The following is a 22500-nucleotide window of genomic DNA, read 5'->3' as shown; positions in this document are numbered from 1 at the left end:
ATGTTTAATCGGCTAGAGTGATGTTTCAAGCAGTAAGTCACCTCCTCTACGGGAGCTATTTGGTGGACGGATTTTTCAGTTTCAACTTCACTAGGTAGGTTGAGATGTGAAAGTATTTTTTTTGTATCTTTTCTCATTTATTGTATCTTCCTGTGTTAGTTTCCACAATAAATTAGTTAGCCAGTGTGGGATGGCGAACGGTGACAGCAGCAGTGGCGGCGCTGAGAATGAGTGACGTTAACAGTCGTCTTGTTAGCTCATTAGCGGGTTAATTGCACATGTTAACGAAACTGGTTAGCCAGGTGCAGACAGATGATGCTCCCATAAATGGTTAATTAGGGTAGCTGTGACTACTGTGTAAAACGTCGGCATGCCCCTATAGAAGTCTGAGGAACACAGCAATGTCTTGCCACGCCAACGGCGAAGCTGATGCAACCACCTTTGGTGTGTTTCAACGTCCTGCTCTACTGTATGATGAAAGGATATGAATGTTTCTGTAACATTTTGTCAGCTGACATGAAAAACAACATCTGAATTGCATGTTGCATTTAGAGACACAAATCACAATCAACTAGTAAAACCCTGAGAGTGTACAAATGGAACCAAATGGACCCGGAATCAACACTCAGGATTTTACTGTGTACCATGAGATCCGTTATGTAGGCTGTTAACAGCCAAAACGAGCCTGGGCTAGGGCATTTTGTATTGGATTAGAGTAAGTCAATTCGTTTTTTAAGTGCTTTGGGCACTTGCGGCATGTGCATACTGTACATTCCACAGGTCTTCTTCAGTAAATAAAACATGTACTGTTTAAATCAATTCTCACAGACATCTCAATGATTGCATTGAGATGTCTGTGATCATTTATATTTTATGGGAGAAATGACAACAAGGGAGGGGCGTGAGAAAGGAGGTTGATCTAAGCTACCACCAGAAACGCAAAGGTGAGGACGACAATGTTCTTCTCATTATATATCCCTCTACAACAGAGGCAGTCAAGGCAGGGTAAAATTTGGAGATAACCCACTTTGAAATTTGCAGGTGCGGATTGCTTGCTTGCATTTAAAACCAAATTCACCTCATTGGCAAGAAGTGAGGTTTAGTGTCTAGTTTCCTGAACATGTGGTCAAGCATGTACAGCATCATAGGCAACATACGTACATGCTTCAGTACATAGGGTGGATGTTGTACTGGGTATATGTGATGGCTGTACACCCCCATTTTCCACTGGCATAGTCCCATTAAAACCCACCTGTTCAGATTGGCCTTTCCGAGTTGAGTTTGATTTCAGCTCTTGATATTTTTTTGCGTTCGTTTTTGCTTTTTTCCTAATAAAGTTGTTTTCTTTTTTTTCTTCTCTCCTCACACACACACACACACATGTAAAAGCACCTTTGAGTTCTTAGAAAAGCGCTATAAACTCCAGATATTATTATTATTATTATTATTATTACATCTTCAACAACTAGCAGTATGTTATTGCCACAGAGCAGGAAATGAGAGGTGGGGCTTAGAGTGTACTAGTTAGGATCTGGGATGAAGTAGGGTACACTACAGTAGGTAACATACTTGCTACAGAGAAGTTGTTGAGGGGGTAGGGCAGGTCTGCGTCTTGTGGCTTCTCTTTGTAGCCAATAAACGAGCCGTCTGTCTTCAAAAGGAAGTATCGCGGTCGCCAGTTCTTTATATATTCACCTGCAGGGAGTGAGGAAGGAAAGAAAGGGAAGAAAGAAAGAAAGAAAGAAAGAAAGAAAGAAAGAATGAGAGAGAGAGAAATGAGAGAACAACATACAGTTAGTCATCAGATATCATACCAACATAGTCAAACCTTGACCTTTAAAAAACAATAATGATGTTGATTAAAAAGGATGAAAAAAAAATGAAAAAGATGATGATGATGCCGATCAAGTGTACAGATTGTATTCCCTAGAGTTACAGCTCGTCAGCTCAGCGCTGACGCTCTCATCTATCCCCCCCCCCCCCCCCCCCCCACACACACACACACACACACACACACACACACACACACACACACACACACACACACACACACACACACACACACACACACACACACACACACACACACACACACACACACACACACACACACACATTATCTTGTTGAATGAACCTCTCAGTGCTTGCCAGGCTCGGATTGGACTGGATTATCTTGTTTAAAAAAATGGCAAAAAGATGTTTAGTAGCACAATACTCAAACTCCAATCTCTCCCCATGCCAGAGACATTTGGCTGATATATGAGTGGGGGTCAAGGTGAAGAGCCCTCCATCCAACATGCACATGCATACACACATCAACATACGTTCACATAGATAGAGGAGTACAAACACAATGCAAGTACACACTTGCAGGACAAACCACACATAATGCATACGTATGCCGACACACATTAAGAGATAAAGGAACACTCAGTGGAGCAGTGGTTCTTAACCTTTTCAGGCAGCGACCCCCAAAATAATCATCTTTGAACCGGGGACCCCCCACTCTGACAAGCACTTGTAATTGTAGGAGTTGAGGCATTACAATTTGTTTGACTCAGTTCCACAGATAAATATTATGAAAATAGCAGATCTACAAGATTTTAAAAATGTTTGCCTCTTTCTAATATTATTTGACAATTTGGCCAATGTTTGACCAGTTTGTAAAGTATAGTTTGTTGATTACTTTTGATGCGGTAATGGCCTTTTTAGGCTTTTTTATTTTCTTTCCCTTTTTTGGGGTATTAAAACATGTGTTAAAAGTCCTTAAATTGTCACTTTACTGTCATCATGGGGACGCCCCCAAAATCATGACCCCTTTGGGGGTCCCGGCCCACAGGTTGAAAAGCACAGCTCTATAGTGTAAGAATGATGAAGAGACGGGAGAGGGAGGAGAGGAGAGAATAGGAGAGGAGAGGAGAAGAGAAGAGAAGAGAGAATAGGAGAGGAGAGGAGAGGAGGTCCCAACACCTTTTGCCCTTCTCAGACAGCAGCAACAAATAACAACATCTGTTGAACAGCTGGTGGGTGAGTATTACCCCAGCGGCTGGCAGCGGCTGGCACTGTTTGCTACTGCAGCTTTATCAGATGACCTGCTGCAGGATTACATGGGTGTCAAACATCGCCACGCCACAGTGGCCCACAGCACTCACTGGAAAGAGCACACACATACACACAAGCACACAAATGTATTGTTGATTAACAGACACAAGCATGCACACAGGTACGCACGCACGCACGCACGCACGCACGCACGCACGCACGCACGCACACACACACACACACACACACACACACACACACACACACACACACACACACACACACACACACACACACACACACACACACACACACACACACACACACACACACACACACACACACACACACACAGAGAGAAAAGCAATACAAACACTTGGAGTAATATCAAAGTTTGAATGTTGAAAGACTCAAACTTGAGTTTCTGGCCACGGCACACACATACACAGATGGATGAGCACAATGTGAATGAACCTACATACACACTCACACATATACAGATGGATGAGCACAATGTGAAAGAACCTACATACACACTCACACAACTGAAGGCCTGAGGTACGACCATGGCTAAGAAAGTTTGTGTGACAAATGAAAATGAAAAAACGTAAACTGTTTACAACTTGGTGTTCAATTCTTCTTGTCATTTTAATTAAAAACAAAACTAACAACGTAAGGGAGTACATAATGTCTGCTTTCCTGCTCCTCTTAATTAAGCAGCAATTCCTGCTCAAACCTGCCAAATGCACGCACCCCGCCAAAACAAATGTAAAAACACAAACGTGCATACGCAACACGAACTCCCGCCTACAACGCTCGGCGACATCTCTGATCACCTTTTTTTAATTTGAGAGGAAAATAGGCAGCGTGTGTTCAGTTTGTAACATCCACTTAAAGCGTTAAGTGATAGCAGGCCCCGCTTGTTAACACGCTGCAGAAAAAACACCTGCTCCGCTGACTGTGGGCCCTGCCGGTACCTCTGGGTGGCAGTGGGTGTTGACGTTGGGAGGGGCCGGGGGAGGGTGTAGCGCCTGATTCAAGCCAGCACAGGGGGAAAGACAGACGCACACAGACAGGCAGACATGCGGGATCTGCCGTCGGATGCCAAAACAATGTCAGGATCACCAAATCGCCCCTCTCAACCAAACTCTCTCTCTCTCTCTCTCTTTATCTTCTCTGTCTCTCTCTTTCTTCTTCCTCCCAATGGTGGGTCAATTTGCTTTCCATTTTTGTAATTGCATTTCCAATTTATTGATTGCTTCAACAGAAGATGTAACTCAGCCAGGCATGTTACAGCAGTGGTTCCACAACTAACTTGACTTCATGCATTCTGTTGATTATGCATCGCTCAAGGCAGCGTTACCCCGCTGCATTGTTATTACTGTTTGTTAATTAAGTATGTTTGCATTTGGCTCTTTGTAGCGTTGTAAAGTGTGAAGTGGGTAGAAACCGAGACAATAACATGGCGTTTTGCCCGAGTTCCATACAGGAACAGAATTTCCTGTCTGTGCCGTGGGCCTAAGCCAGCTCTGTGGATGTGGCGTTCCTGATGTGCATGTGTCACTCTGCCATACTCTGCTGACAATCATGTGTAAATATTACAAAAATATTACGGCATAAATACCGAAAGGTTTTTTGTTTGCTCCACTGCTGTGTCAAATCTGTTAACCCATCAATTGCGCTGCCAATAATCGTTTAAAAAGTATTTGTGTTTACTATTTAACGTTGCCTACAAGAAAACGGACCTGTGTGTCGGTGTGTGTGTGTGTGTGTGTGTGTGTGTGTGTGTGTGTGTGTGTGTGTGTGTGTGACTGTGCGTGTGTGTGTGTGTGTGTGTGTGTGTGTGTGTGTGTGTGTGTGTGTGTGTGTGTGTGTGTGTGTGTGTGTGTGTGTGTGTGTGTGTGTGTGTGTGTGTGTGTGTGTGTGTGTGTGTCTGTGTGTGTGTGTGTGTCTGTGTATGTTAATCCGAGCCAGTCTGTGGGGCGGAGTCACCCAAGCACCAAGTTGACAAAGTCACGAAGAAACGCTTAAAAAAAAAGTTAACAGCAACTTCAAACTCGGTGGGAAAGACAGATTGAGTGATGGACAAAATGGATGAGGATGCAAAGACGGAAAGATAAACTGATAGAAACTATTAAAAACTGGCAGCATGGACCGGCTGGCCCATCCAAGTCCAGTCATTTCTCTGAGTCAGTTCCTAGATGAAGTGTCCAACCAATGGGAAGCCTGTGGCTGGCTGCTTCACCGCTCAGCTGTCCAGTACAACTGAAAACAGTTAAGCAATCCTGCTGGCTGCTATCTGGCACGCCGGCTGTGTGTATGCGTACGTGCGCGCGCGCGTGTGGACACGTCCACTGGGGGTGGGGGTGGGGGCAGCCAGGGGTGGCACAGACGGTGAGAGATGGACAGTTGTCCACATACACACACACACACACACACACACACACACACACACACACACACACACACACACACACACACACACACACACACACACACACACACACACACACACACACAGTTCCAAACAAACATGCACACACGTCACACACACATACACTTGCACCCACTAACACAATTCTAATTTGCCCGTTCCAATTTCTACAACTGATCCAATGGTGTTCTGTCAAACTATCCCATCTTGGCCCTGGCTGTAATGAGTCCACAGCGCTCTCCCACTCTAGGCAGCTTGTCTGGGGAGCCACATGCTTCTAGTTTGGACTGCTGGAGAGAACCGAACAGCCGGTCTCCTGCCCACACCATCTCTTGCAGACCTCCTCGCCACAGTTGCATTCCGTTTTTCCCACACACAATCTCACTTTTTCCCTTAAGGCCAATTAGGACACAACAATATAAACTGCTTTAAGATGACAGGAGTCTCTGCCGTGTCTTGTCTCACGACTGTGATTAAGCTAGCAACATCTTAAAAGAGCACACACCCGAGGAGGGGAGTTTTTAGGAGCAGAGGATGTGTGGGGGAATTAGAGGAAATGCACCGTGAAATGTATTTTTAAGATCTCTGGACTAAAATTTTGTCACCCCACAAGCTGTGCAGTCACATACATTTTGAACTCTTTCACATGGTGTTGTTTTTTTCCCGTGCTTTGATTTTCAGTTTAATTACCGAAATATTGCTGTTCGTTACTACATGGCATATTTGTACCTCCTGGCTGTCACACATGCAGTTTGCTCATTGGTAGTGTCGTTTGCACATTGGCATTGTTGTATACCAGGCTTTTTCGATTGTTTTGATGTTTTTCAACACTTTTCAGCCCATATTCCAGAGTAACTATACAGACAGTAAAATTCGGTGTTAATTTAACTCTGAGAGTGTACAAATGAAACCAAATGGGGCGCAGCGGTGGCTTAAAGGTTAGAGGAGTGCGCGTTTTACCAGAATGTTCCCAGTTCGATTCCCCCGGACAGGCAGGTTGTCTGGGTTGGGAAGTGAATGGCCACCACTTACCCCTCCCCCCTAACACAGCTGAGCAACCTTCCCTGAAAAGGACTCCGAAGTGTCAATTTGGTTACAATTGTACACTCTCAGAGTCACAATTGGATAAATGAATACTGAGCATTTTACTGTGCAATGAGCTGAAAAGGGCTCTGTATCATGCTTAAGGACACGTTGACAGGATTAACTTTCTAGTATGCTTTATACAATAAAAGCAAAAAAAACAATGATACGGCCCTCGTCAGAAGTTCGGCAGCTAGGTTGGTTCAGAGCTTGCATGTTGGGATTAAGACAGGTGCTACTGTCAATACAAATGGATGAGAGGAAAGCGGGTTACCTTATCTAACACCCAATTTACAGGTTTTGGGAGGCCGAAACGTTTTTTCAACTTACGCTAAACTTGTGGCATAAGGCTCTGGAATGTGCTTCTGGAGTGTCTTGGAGGAGTACATGTTTTTGGCACGTTGTGCTGTTTGCAGCTTGCAGCATTAGCATTCAGAGGCAGAGCTGAATCAGCTGTGACTGCTCCCGTTCCAGGCTTTCTGATTGGACAATTACAACAGCACACTGACTAACTGTCACTCAATTAGCGGGCTGATTAACTGTTCATTTGAGGATGGAGGGGCAAAGTACGTGTGTGAGAAACACAGAAAGGAACAACTTTCAGCCAGTGAAACAGACGGTTCAAAAACTCAGAAGAACTTTCCACTCTCCTTGTCATTGTATCTCGCTGTCTCACTGAACTTCAAGACAGACACTCGCACAACCACGTCCTCCCATTCCCCGGAACCCCACCATTGCTGAGGAGAAAAGCTGTGACAACCGATAAATAACTAACTAAATAACTATGTGCACTCACCAGCCATTTGTTAATCAACCCGAACAGGGATTTAATTTAATGCTTTGGCTGGGGCTGGGGCTGATTTGCAGATGGCTTAAAGACGGGGGCTGTGAGGCTGGGGCCCTGCGAGCTGGAGGGGCGGGGGTGATGGTGGGGTTCTGCACGTTCCAGCACAGCACACACACACACACACACACACAGTCCACCAGCACAGGGTGGGTAGGGCTCTCTCTGGTTGTGCCCACTGTCCAGACAGACGAGAGTACTAGACAGAGGGTGGCAGAGAGCAAGGGGAAGCGGACTGGGAGAGAGGATAAAGTGTTGTGGGTGGAGGCACATACTGTAGGTGGCCAGATAGCTGGAGAAAGACAGAGAAAGAACGGAGGAAGAGGAATAGGAATTGATAAGCTAAGCAGCTGCAGCGTGTTAGTTAACTTGGCTGTAATGGCGCACCATAAATGACAAGATTTTTAACCAACTGACTGGATAGTAGGATTTCCTCGTGACTGATTGGCTAACTGGCCCGCTAAATGACAGAGGACTATAACTGGTTGGCTGGCCTAGTGACTGACTGACTGGATGGGTAGTAGACTAACAAATTAGCCTTCTCACTCTTATGGCTAATGTCTGGATAAGAAGCATAACATTATTCTGCATCATTCCTTAATAGAGACCTGTCTCAGTGTTGTTGTGCAACATGCTGGGTGGCGCGTCCCCATCTGACATTATTTCCCTGCAGCTGTAGACTCTGGTGAACCAGACAGGGGTCAAAGCTGGGGAAACAATAGATCTTTTACATAAACATGGACAACATACTTGTGCTTTGACTTAATAGTGTTAGCACATTCAATTCTCCTCCCCATTGCCAGCAAAGTTAAATAACCAACTTTCTGTCGCCTCTGATTCATTAAAGGATGACTTCACCCAGTTTCAACCTACTATCTTCATATAATTGGTCCTCATTAATGATCATGATAAAATGGTAAAACAAAACCTGATCTACTCGGTCTGTGTCTCATAGGAGGGTTGTGGATACTTCAGAAACCCACCTACCAGTGACATCATAGTTAGGCAGTTGTTGTTTTTTGTTTTTATTAAGGTGACAGCAATGGCTTCCATTATAGCAACCTTTCAGGAATAAAAATCCTACCGATACAGTATATCAGTTTGGGCAATGTTTCGCCATTATTTGACTTTTTTTGACCATATCGGTTATTCTGCAGCCGATGGGTCCTGATCTTTTCCCTTTTAAAATGTCTCAAAAAATGCCAGACCTACAAGCTCACAACGCAACGTTGTTGTGAGCTTGTAGATGGGCTATATCTTTTCATTTTTTTAAAAAGGGCTTAGTGGTTTGAATCAAGTCCAGTTTACTGCATGTGTGTTTATTTACTTGTATAATTAGGTAAATGTCCTTTTCATATGTTGACGTTTAAAATACTTTTTAAATCTATTAAACGGTTAAATGTGTTTTTTCCTATTAATTTGTTTGCATACAAGTTATATCTGAAATAGAATCTTTAATCAAATCAAAGTTTTTTTAATTGATTTCAAGATGGTGCACTTTATAAAGAAAATATTGGTCAAAACTTTGGTAATCGGTGGTGTAGGACTCCCCAAAACTCTGGCATCGGTCAGGCTCTAGAAAGCAGTACAGCCATGGTTGTACAATGAATAGGGCTGTCACCATTATGAAATTTTACTTGAAGATTAATTGTCGCTAAAAATAATTAATTTAACGATTAATTTATCGATTTAATTGCGATTCTGTTGTTGAACATTGGCACATATGAATAAAATTTACATTTCTGCTTGGCTTTTAGGCTTCTTAAACAAAAGGTGCACAGGGCAGATATGACAATGACAATGATGATGATGATACTTAAAAACATGAATAGCGGAAATAGCTGATCTACAAGCTCGGGCTTGTAGATCCACTATTTTTTTAAATGCTTGAAAATATATGAAACATTTTCTTGCGATGGTCTCAGATAATTGCGATTAGGTGATGATGTAATAATTGTGACAGGCCTAGCAGTGACACAACCAAAGGCATGTGATGTCTGGATGGAAGTCTTTGGTAAACCTGGTGGGGAGGTTAAGCTCTGATGACTGACAGCCTGCTCGCTCACACTGATCTCCTTAGAGGCGAAGGTCAAAAGAAAATACAGACACAACACTGGGGGGGAAGTGTGCTTGTGTAAGATTACCTGAACCAGTCATTCTCAAAGTGGAGTCCGGGGACCCCCAGGGGTCCTTGAGAGGGTTCCAGGGAGACCCCCGCTAAATGCATTAAAAATACATCAAAGTCAGTGTAGATCTGCTATTTATTTATTTTGTCTTGAAAAAATTTGAACGATTTCAATTATATTTCTGAAATATTTTAACAACAAAAATATTCTATAGGGGTACTTGGCTCAAAATATTTTCATGTGGGGGTCCACGTCCGAATACATATTAAATTGGGGGTCCTCGATATGAAAAGGTTTGAGAACCACTGAGCTAAACATCAGCCATGTAACCAAAGGGCATGGAGGGAGGGAGAAGGGATGGAAGGAGGCTGCTGTGGGGGATGAAGGAGTGAGGCGAAGGAGGGAGAGAAAGGAGGAGGTTACTGTGTATAGAGGAGGGAGGGTGGGGTTTAGGGGGGGGGGGGTTAAGGTGCTTGGGGAGGAGACATCTGTCTAAAAGTCTGTCCATTAGTGGGAGCTAGCAAGAAAAGCCTCCGTTTATACACTGCAGAATGCACGCGCGCACAAACACGCGCGCACACACACACACACATACACACGCTCACTGTAGCTAAGCCGAAAATGCCGCTGCAATAGAAGGCACCAGAGACAGATAGAAAAACAATCTGCATGGGTGCTGTGTGTGTGTGTGTGTGTGTGTGTGTGTGTGTGTGTGTGTGTGTGTGTGTGTGTGTGTGTGTGTGTGTGTGTGTGTGTGTGTGTGTGTGTGTGTGTGTGTGTGTGTGTGTGTGTGTGTGTGTGTGTGTGTGTGTGTGTGTGTGTGTGTGTGTGTGTGTGGTGTGCGTGCATGAACCCAGCCCCAGCAGTTCTAACTCTAGCCAGACATCTTAAGGCTACTCAAAGCCAATCCACTTACACTGCATTAGTCTCATTACCGCGCTGGAACTGGGCTGGTGTTTGTGTGTGTGTGTGTGTGTGTGTGTGTGGGTGGGTGTGTGCTGTATGTGTGTGGGTGAGTGTGTGTATTCCTGTGTTGTGTGAGTGTAGTAGCCTCTCTATTTGTGAAAAATCTTGACAGTATTTAAACAAGTTTCAACTACCATCTCTAGAGACATACTGTAAGAAAACCGTTCTATTGAGCCAACTGTAAAAGTCACTGATAAAAGGATGCATTTTAATTAAGTATTATTTATCTTAATGTATTCATATTTCTATCATGACCTTTAGGGTCTGAGGCTGGTTGTTGGGGCAGGGCTTAGGATAGGGATGTACACAGTAAAATCCTCAGTGTTCATTTATCTCTGTGACCCATGGTCCATTTTTAATGGACACAATCAAATCAACACTACTGTGTCGATTTGATTGATTGAATACTTTATTAGTCAAAAAAATGTAAACAGCACGAGGTACAGTCAGACATTAACCCATTTAGACCTGGAACGCATCTGTGTCACTTAAGATTTATTTGGCTATTCAAAAATAGCAGATATGTGTGTGTGTAGATCTGCTATTTTTGAAAAATCGTGAAAATTATTTTCTAATATTTTTTTCAGAAAAACTGTTAGGATTTTGAAAATGTTTAGAAACGGCCTCAGGTCTTAATGGGTTAAGGCTAAAAGAATAACACAAAAAAAGTCCTGGGGACTGTGCTTGTTTCCATCGTGGTCCTATGATTTGAATTTTGAAGATTCCGCTGGAATGGATTGAGAGTTCAGGGCTGGGAGTGAAGGAGATGTCTGGAACCGGCTACAAACTAGGGGCTGGGGCAGTGGACTGGAGCGACTGGGAGGTGCGAAGAGAAGACTGGGGCTCAGAGAGAAAGCTGATACAGTGGCTAGAAAGAGGGCAGGGGCCAGTTGCACCACCTCACACTAAGTTCAAACTTAGCCTAATTATAGCGTAAATGGCTTTTTTTTAAAAACATTTAACCCATTTAGCCGGGAAAGTATCTGTCATTTTTAGATTTCTTTGGCTATTCAAAAATAGCAGATATACAAGCTCATAGCGCGGCACCGAGTGCCGCGCTATGAGCTTGTAGATCTGCATTTTTTTTGTTTATGTGAAAATGTGTGCAAATCTTTAAATACATATACATTTTTAAAATATATATTCAAAGATTTGCACTAATTTTCACAATTTTTCAAAAAATAGCAGATCTACAAGCTCATAGCGCAGTGTATATCTGCTATTTTTGAATAGCCAAAGAAATCTGAAATGACACAAATGACACTTTCCCGGATTTAATGTGTTTAAGCTATAACTAGGCTAAGTTTGAACTTAGTGTGAGGTGGTGCAACTGGACCCTGGGGTAGAGGGCTGGTACACGGTATAGGAGAGGGCTGGGGTAGAGGGCTGGTACACGGTATAGGAGAGGGCTGGGGTAGAGGGCTGGGCATCCACAGGCCAGCCAGATTGACTGGGTACCCCTGGGAGTGTGGCCCCTCTCCCTCGGGGCCCTTGGAGATTTCACCCAGCCAGGTGCACACAGCCAAAGCCTCCTGTTGTGCTTAACGCACGCGCACACACGCACACACACACACACACACACACACACACACACACACACACACACACACACACACACACACACACACACACACACACACACACAGTCCATCTTGATGCCTCTATGCTTCCCCAGCTGGTACAAAAGCAGGCCGGCCCATGTCTTGGGTGATAGAACTGGAGCGCATTCACACACAAAACACAAAAACAGATAAATGCATCTGTACACCCGTGTGCAGATGCAAAACCTTTCCTCATGCGGAGTTACGCAACAACATTGTCCTGCTCTTACATCAGATTCAACAGAAAAGACAACCTCATTACAATACTTTAATTTAAGCAATACATCTTTTCTACACCCTGCATCCAGACACTTGTATTTCCCACAGTACAATCTTGATTTTCAACTGTGCCTGATCTGTCTTGCAGTGCCAATATGGGCCAGTAGATGGCGGTGGCTCCATGGAGCAGACAGGCCTCTGCTGTGAGACTGACATCAGAGTTGTGACAGACTGATGGACACACACACTGCCACCAAGACGCCTCTCCTCCTAATCCCCCATCAGCTCTCTGGGTCAGGGGGGTGCGGTGTGTTTGTCTGTGTGCACTACTATATTGTGAAGGCCAAATGTCCCTAGAAGTATAGTATTGAAAGAGTCATTGTGAGGTCAGTGTGTGTGTGTGTGTGTGTGTGTGTGTGTGTGTGTGTGTGTGTGTGTGTGTGTGTGTGTGTGTGTGTGTGTGTCAACTGGCGTGACTATGTGGTGATTTGTTTACACATGCGCCTAGTTTCTAAGTGTGTGTTGTGTGCAAGGTGTGTGTGGATAATGTCAGCTGGTGTGAGTGCGTGCAATGGTGATTTGTGTATCAACTGCATCCACTGTGCTTGCTTGTGTGTGTGTGTGTGTGTGTGTGTGTGTGTGTGTGTGTGTGTGTGTGTGTGTGTGTGTGTGTGTGTGTGTGTGTGTGTGTGTGTGTGTGTGTGTGTGTGTGTGTGTGTGTGTGTGTGTGTGTGTGTGTGTGTGTGTGTGTAACAGAGGGTCCGTTGCCTCCTAAACAACCCTGGGATTAACATGGTGTTAGCATCTTAGCATCTTAGCTGGAGGGCTGCAGCCCAACACCACCTGTGCCAGACATGAGCCCCCCCCACACACACACACACACACACACACACACACACACACACACACACACACACACACACACACACACAATGAAAACACATGCATGCAAATACAGGGCTGAAGGTCACTTGGTTACAGCAACTCCAGGCTTATTGTCTGGCTTCATTATCGTAACTCTGACCTTACTGTCCCTGTAAACCAACATGACTTGTCTTCTTGACTCTATTGCACTGACTTATTTCACTTTATTTCTACATAGATTTAAATTTCACCATGACAGTCCTCAAGTTGTATACTTTTTTCGTGGCTGTCAGGTGGAAACCACGTAGCGGTATGTCCAAAAAACAGAATAACATTTCAAAAATATCATATCTACAAGCTCAAAATGTGTCGCCTTATGTCATTTTGAGCTTGTAGATCGGCTATTTTTGCTACTTTTGTGTAACATGTGTGTGTGTATACATATACACACACACACTGTATGATGATAATGTATTTAACACATACTGTACCTTATTTGGCCTTACTGTGGCCTTATTTAGTCACAACAACAAAGGGTAGATAGAATTAGATTTGTACATACTGTAGCTATTGTGGTGGCCCTATTTGACATATTGAGTTATTCTTGCAGGGAGCAACTGTTGTATCAGTCAATTGGGTAATCACTTCTAAGCCCAAGGGATTATCTGATATAATTCTGACCTTTTTTCACTCCCCTTACTCCCCTTACCAATACTATTTCTTCAAAAACAACTAATTATATTTTCTTTCGGTCTATTTAGTAACTTATATCTTCTTCTAATAACATTCTTCATGCCATCAAGGTAACACACACACACACACACACACACACACACACACACACACACACACACACACACACACACACACACACACACACACACACACACACACACACACACACACACACACACACACACACACACACACATCAATTAATCAAACTAATCGATTTAATTGATAATAAACAATAGTAGATTTTAATAAAACCTCAAGCTCACAAAATGTCACCATGCTATTCATAGAATAGGGTTAATCAGATTAATCTCTGTTCAAATGTTTTCGTGTTTATTTGTTGATATAAATCTATATAAAAAATAAAGAAAATAAAAACGTGTTTCTTAATTATTCTGAAAAAGTCAACGCTACAATAATCGCTAAGAAGATAATCAATATTTACAGCCCTACTCACGCACGCACGCACACACACACACACACACACACACACACACACACACACACACACACACACACACACACACACACACACACACACACACACACACACACACACACACACACACACACACACACACACACACTAGTACTAGTACTAGCCTACAGTGTATTGTCCATAATGTTTGGCAGTTGGGCTTACAGTGTGATGGTCATATTAGGATTAACACCATCATTAGAGGGGCCTTACTCAGGTCACTGAATAGGAAAGAGACTGTAGCTGGATGAATATTACTCATCCAGCTACAGTCAATGGGACAGTACCGACCTACCCTTGTGTGAGGCCTACCGGCGACGAGTTACACCTGCGCACACGCACGCGAACACACGCACACACACTCACACCCACACACACACACACACACACACACACACACACACACAGATCTGTCTGAACAAATAGGTGTGATGAGCTGTCTTTTAGTCTGTCTGTACCCACTTATAATACACACAAACATTACACACACAGGTTATGACCCAAGTACCATTAGAATTAAACCACTGTGACTGATACTTTAGTTTAGGATGTTTTACTGCAGCATATCAGGCGACAAAAAAAGGCAAAATTGCTGAGCACCAAAACAAAAAAAAAGCCCTGAGATCAAAAGCCCAATAAGGTTAGGAATGCCACTTTGCTTGTGTTCGGTGTGACAGAGTGTGCTCAGTGCTCAAGTTCAGTATGCACTGAATCCAATGTGATTAGGTAAGACACACACAGCCAACGAGCAGCCTAATCGAATTGGCCTGATTGCAGCTATATTGCCTCTCTCTGCTGAATGAATGGAGGGCTTTGTTCAATGGCCCAGTTGACTCATTCATTTAGGTTACATCGCCTCTACATTACCTTTCTGCACAATAAAATCCACTCCGTTAATTTAACTCTGAGAGTGTACACTCTCAGATAGGCCTGGGTGATTTATAGTATAGTGTGACGCTAATTTTTGAAAGTATAAAAATATCGCTTTACAAGCGAAAGACACTTGTGCCATAATACGATATGATGATATGCAAAAAAGACAATGTCTAGTCTCATATCACAATATTAATACTGTATAATATCAATATATTGCCCCTACTATCAGAGTTAGATGTTTATAAATTAGGCAAACACTGAGGATTTGTCTGTGTACATTATATACTATATAGGGTTGATATAAATATGGTTGATTACCATAGCCATTTTGGAACAAACTTTACGATATTAGTTGGTTACTATACAATATACTGTACATTACAGTTGATTACCATAATTCATAATTCTGTGTCTCTGATGAATGTATGGACTTCTAATACCTTGAATTATGTCTCACTGTCCTTGAAAAACTACCGCAAGGTGTTTTATAGGAATAACTGTCACCTATTCCAAAATGGTTCAATTTTATTTTGTGATGAAACTCATATGTTTCACCAATAATAATAAAGCATTACCCTTAATTTATATATTATTCGAAGCTGTCATTCACTGAATCATGCATTCATTGAATAATTTCTCTGAGCTCGCCCTTATACAGATACACATTCATATTCAAATTCATACCTATCCCATTCCCTCATTGGACGTGAAAAGCATCCAATCAGCAGAACAGAGTGTGACAGCTGGACCAATCGGCTCAAAGATGATAGTTGTCAGTCAGCAAGGGGGGAGGGGTGGGAGACAGACACAGCTGTCCAACTGTTGCCTGTAACAGGCAACAAGGAGCAAGTGTGTGTGTGTGTGTGTGTGTGTGTGTGTGTGTGTGTGTGTGTGTGTGTGTGTGTGTGTGTGTGTGTGTGTGTGTGTGTGTGTGTGTGTGTGTGTGTGTGTGTGTGTGTGTGTGTGTGTGTGTGTGCTTGCGTGCGCACCAAGCCTTTAAACATTATGCTGGGTGGGACCATAACCAGCCCTACCCTGTCCAGTTGACCAGTGGTGAACAGGTGCAAAGCTGTGTGTGTGTGTGTGTGTGTGTGTGGCTGCGTGCGTCCATTATTCCAGAGTGGATGGCTAAGTATATTATTAATTCAGCAGTGCAGGGCCAGGCAGCTGGCATTATGTGTGTGTGTGCCCCCCTTGGTCTATTGTTAAGGCCCCCCACCTTTTCTTCTAGAGTAGCAGAGATGCATTGTGCTCTGCTCTGTATGCCCCCCGCTCTGCCCACAAACATACACTCACACACATGTGCACGCACACACGCACCAGAGCACAATAATCTGCCCCAGCAGGCAGGAGCAAACAATCAAGTGCCTACACCAAGTACCACCAAGAGTGCCACCCTGTTGCTCACTCACACACACGCACGCACGCACGCACGCACGCACACACACACACACACACACACACACACACACACACACACACACACACACACACACACACACACACACACACACACACACACACACACACACACACACACACACACACACACACACACACACACACACACACACACACACACACACACACACACACACAGCAGGACCAGCCCAGCCAATACCTCATTGTAAAGGTTCCATTCATGTGGTCTATTGAAGGATAGACACTAAGGGCTCTTCAGTTCACTAACTGCTGCTCTCTCCTCTGGTCTTCCTATACCTGCCAGCCGTTCTTCTGTCCTGCACGTGTTGTCATATCAAAAATGACCTACCTGGCCACCCATCTGCATCAAATTCCACCCAAATTTCTCTCCACAACCCAGTCTAACCTTTCCTGGTACTTTCCCTCCGAATTCAAGTGATAATTGTTATAAAACAACAATTACCCAATTATGTGCATGCATTCATCTTGCACAACCCATACACTGCATGCTACTAATTGGTTGACAGGTGTAATACATCTTGAAATACCCTACCAAACTGAGTACAGCATAGCACACATATCACTGGATCAAAACAATGTCTGCGGGGCATCCTGATACTATAGCCAAGTGTTTAGCGTAGCCACTAGTCACATACTATATGGGTGCAAAATGCCCTCATCAGCGAGTCCCTGGTTTGATTCCTGGCTGTCCGTACCATTTGCTGTAAGTCATTCCCCTACTCTCTATCCGCATATATTCCTGTTTCTCAATAGTCTCTATCAAATATAGGCTTAAAAAATGCCCCTGGAAGAAGAACCACTTTCGGTGGAGTCATCAGTCCCATTCATTAGTCTTGTTTTTCATTGTGATCAAAACATTTTCATCACAGTTTTCGTCAATTAAATTAACCACTTTTAACCTGGGGTCCCTATTTAAGGCATGGCATTATAGGCGTGAATTGGCGTGAATTGTCAAATTTAGCCTATACAGTATATGTTTTTAATAGCATCGCAACGCATAGTGAGTTTGTAGATTGCCTATTTTCGCTATTCATCATACATACAAGTACATAGATGTATTTACACTAGTTGAAAGAGTGTACAAACTACAGCTTATGTTGACGCTTAAGCAGGGAGGGAGCACTTCTTCACTAACTTGACAAGAATTCTATTTTACATACATCTTCTCTAGAGTCAAACTTTGGTAAAACACAGTGAAAGTTGTCATTGCATTATCGGTACAGAATACAGCCTTCAATTTATGAAAGTCTCTCTGCCAGCTCTATCATCGTGCCCATAAATCGGCGTGGCCCTACACAACACTTTACTTCCCAGGTCTATTCAAACTCCAAACTCGCGTGAGGCAGGCAGCAGTGTCTGCGTGCGACAGATGTTCCTCTACTCCTCTGTTCTCCCTCCCTTCCCTTCTCTCCTTTTCTTCTCTCCTCCTCTTCTCAAGCAGCAGTCTGCTGTTGAACGTTGAGTTCCAGCCGCTGTCTTCCTATACCTGCCAGCCGTTCTTCTGTCCTGCACGTGTTGTCATATCAAAAATGACCTACCTGGCCACCCATCTGCATCAAATTCCACCCAAATTTCTCTCCACAACCCAGTCTAACCTTTCCTGGTACTTTCCCTCCGAATTCAAGTGATAATTGTTATAAAACAACAATTACCCAATTATGTGCATGCATTCATCTTGCACAACCCATACACTGCATGCTACTAATTGGTTGACAGGTGTAATACATCTTGAAATACCCTACCAAACTGAGTACAGCATAGCACACATATCACTGGATCAAAACAATGTCTGCGGGGCATCCTGATACTATAGCCAAGTGTTTAGCGTAGCCACTAGTCACATACTATATGGGTGCAAAATGCCCTCATCAGCGAGTCCCTGGTTTGATTCCTGGCTGTCCGTACCATTTGCTGTAAGTCATTCCCCTACTCTCTATCCGCATATATTCCTGTTTCTCAATAGTCTCTATCAAATATAGGCTTAAAAAATGCCCCTGGAAGAAGAACCACTTTCGGTGGAGTCATCAGTCCCATTCATTAGTCTTGTTTTTCATTGTGATCAAAACATTTTCATCACAGTTTTCGTCAATTAAATTAACCACTTTTAACCTGGGGTCCCTATTTAAGGCATGGCATTATAGGCGTGAATTGGCGTGAATTGTCAAATTTAGCCTATACAGTATATGTTTTTAATAGCATCGCAACGCATAGTGAGTTTGTAGATTGCCTATTTTCGCTATTCATCATACATACAAGTACATAGATGTATTTACACTAGTTGAAAGAGTGTACAAACTACAGCTTATGTTGACGCTTAAGCAGGGAGGGAGCACTTCTTCACTAACTTGACAAGAATTCTATTTTACATACATCTTCTCTAGAGTCAAACTTTGGTAAAACACAGTGAAAGTTGTCATTGCATTATCGGTACAGAATACAGCCTTCAATTTATGAAAGTCTCTCTGCCAGCTCTATCATCGTGCCCATAAATCGGCGTGGCCCTACACAACACTTTACTTCCCAGGTCTATTCAAACTCCAAACTCGCGTGAGGCAGGCAGCAGTGTCTGCGTGCGACAGATGTTCCTCTACTCCTCTGTTCTCCCTCCCTTCCCTTCTCTCCTTTTCTTCTCTCCTCCTCTTCTCAAGCAGCAGTCTGCTGTTGAACGTTGAGTTCCAGCCGCTGTGCTGTGAGACATCTGCAACGCTCTCCCTCTCACTCGCTGGTTCTTTATTTCACTTCCTTCTCATCTTTCCTCTGAACACACACACACACACACACACACACACACACACACACACACACTTTTCTTGATGACAGATGGCAAGTCAACAATTGTACAGCATCACCCTCTCAAAACAGATACGCAGAACACACACACACACACACACACACACACACACACACACACACACACACACACACACACACACACACACACACACACACACACACACACACACACACACACACACACACACACACACACACACACACACCTCCTTGTCTTTCTGTCCCCCTACGCTCTCCAATTTTCAGTCAGAGCCTTTCATTTGTCTCCTATAGCTGAGTGTATGCATCTGTATGTGTACAGTGTATCTGTACACAAGCATGCGTGCGTGTCTGTACAGTGTCTGTATAGCGAAATGCATGTGTGTATCTCTCTGTACCTTAAATCTATCCAGAAGTAGTTTAATGAGTGGTGCAGTGAGGAAGGGGCCCCAGCCTGCAGAGCATATGGGGTGCATTTAGCCCCCTCTGAACGCACGGCCAAGCCTTGCTGACAAGATTACCACCGCCGTCCGCCACACCACGCCGGTGTCAGCCTGGGAGGTTTTATCATGGACGGCTAATTAATGACTGGAGACTGCCACAGCGAGACGGAGAGCAATGAGGGAGGCGGACGAGCGGTACGACTGCAGTTTGCTCTCTTTTGCCAAACTAATGAAGGGGGACTCTGCCAAACATGATCACGTGCACATGGACACACACCCTGCAAGCTCGACTCACAAATGGGAGCAACTGTACGCATTTCACAGCCTCAAGCTTTGTGCGTGGCTGCAATGCATGCAATTGTCGCAAGGAGTATTTTGTACAATTGTGGGGCATGCACGCACAAATTGTATTGACTTTGACTACCTGCATGCGTTACCTTACACTTCTTGCAGGTTTGTGCACGCATGCGCGCATGTATACATATTCACGATTGTCTCAGATCTTTTGTTTGTGCGTATGCGTGTGTGTTTAGAAGCTGCAGTTAGTGCCGCAGTCATTTAACAGATTACAGGTGGAGGGATATAAATACACTGACTGTCCATTTAACTTGGGTGCAAAGCTCAGCTACAACAGGCCAAAACAACAGAAATACACCAGCAGACTGGAGCCAAAACCTGCACTTGTAGTTTTAATTCAACACCCAAAATATCAGGTATTCATGGTTTATTTTATCTGTCCATTAACTATAGTCCGAAGTATAATCTTTGCTACAAACACAAACCTACAGTATAAATTACCATGATGACTTTTGTTTTGATGTTAATACATACAATATGATGGCCCTGCGGCAGAGCCATCCTATCGGCCAAAACACGATGCAGTAAAAATAGCATGGCTCTATTAGTGCTAACATGTTCCAGCCACCCACTTACACTACATGTTACTCTGTGGGCTAATCTGTTGGGCTAAAACAGGCCCACTCTGACCTGCCCACACTAATCAGCCTAAAGCCTACTCCAGCCAACCTCACTTCCTCAACATGTTACACTGGAAAAAAACAGAGTGTTCATTTAACTCTGAGAGTGTACACACATACTGTGTGTACACTTATGTGTAGCTGGAGCACTAAACTCTTTAACCAATTAACTAAAGCTGGGCCATGTCTCATCTATATAACATTGTACATGTATGTGTGCTTACATTAGACAACACAGGTTTAAAGAGAAACAGAGAGAAAGGAGACAATTTTGCTTAACTATATTCCCTTACAGCCAAAGATACTGTACCATGAAAATCAATAGTGAATGTATCATATTGTTGATGTAAAAAATAATATTTTGCCGAAGTTCGTTATACATGATTGCCAAGCCCTCCTATGACCCTAGCAAAAATGTCTGTAGTTCCAGAGACCAACCGTTTGATAGGCTACCGTGGGCCCTACTGCATCTTACGTGCCTTACCCCTTATGCCTAAACCTTTTAGGCATTGTTTACCATTTTGAAAAACATTTTAAAACAGTGAAAGTAGATGACCTACATTGACACGTTGTGCGCTAGATTGGTTAATTTAACTTTAGAATAATTATGCCTTATAAATAGACCATGGACAAGGTATTATTAAACTACCTACTAATGACTTGTTAAGTAGTATGTTATAGTTGATTGCACAAGAAATCTGGTGATGATCAGCCCAGTGGTTTGCGATATGCAAGATTAGCTGCAGACAACAGGCGAGTGCACACACACACACACACACACACACACACACACACACACACACAAACTTACTTACTTTGCATATGATGACATTGCTCCAAAATAATATGTTAGGTTGAACACACACGCACACGCACACACACACACACACACACACACACACACACACACACACACACACACACACACACACACACACACTCACTCCCCTTGCCTTCGGCCTGGAGTATAATCATTATTTACCAGTTTACAAATACAACACAACCTTTGTAAGCACAGCTAAGCTGTTAGCTAGTTCTGCCCCAGAAACTGTTGCGGTCCGTATTTTTTACAGGACTATCATAAATCAACTGTAACACTATATATATCAATAACAAAGCCTTTCTTACAGGATGACTGCACAGGGGATTTCCAGTTTGGTTGCCTATCAGGGGTTTTCAAAGTGTTGTCCAGGGACCCCCAGGGGTCCTTGGGGAGGATCCAGGGGGCCCCTAGCAAAATCAGTTTAACCACTTTAACCCTATATAACCCTATAAATCTGCTATTTGACAATAGCCGATCTACAAGCTTGGCTATTTAAAAAAGAAACTTGCATTTTAACAAAAAAATATTTACAGACCAACTTTAAACTCTGCGTAAGCATCGCTATGACCCGAGGGAGTGCGGTGCCCAGCGTCGGGTCGGTCAGATAGGTGGTTGTCCAGAACAACCGATCCGACTGATACGGCCATATATAGGCATATATTGCGATCCAGTTGTCCAGAACCACTGATCTGAACAATATGCCCAGATCAGTGGGGCACGATATGCCCCACTGATCTGAACGATATGTTCATATATGGGCATGCCGGTTCGGTT

The 22500-nt window shown here is 43.5% G+C and overlaps 1 protein-coding gene across 1 annotated transcript in view; it reads right to left on the bottom strand.

Annotated features, from left to right (window-relative positions):
• Positions 1–22500, bottom strand: part of akt3a (v-akt murine thymoma viral oncogene homolog 3a) — an 83411-nt gene that overhangs the window by 40736 nt on the left and 20175 nt on the right. Inside the window, exon 3 of the mRNA XM_084077214.1 lies at positions 1570–1695. Coding sequence (XP_083933340.1) covers positions 1570–1695 — 126 coding nt within the window. The remainder of the gene's footprint in view (positions 1–1569; positions 1696–22500) is intronic.

Source organism: Gymnoscopelus microlampas (genome assembly GCF_963454915.1).
Source record: "Gymnoscopelus microlampas genome assembly, chromosome: 13".
NCBI classification, from domain to species: Eukaryota; Metazoa; Chordata; class Actinopteri; order Myctophiformes; family Myctophidae; genus Gymnoscopelus; species Gymnoscopelus microlampas.
Note: the sequence above shows the minus strand (reverse complement) of the source record. Positions and strands in the feature narration are given on the sequence as shown.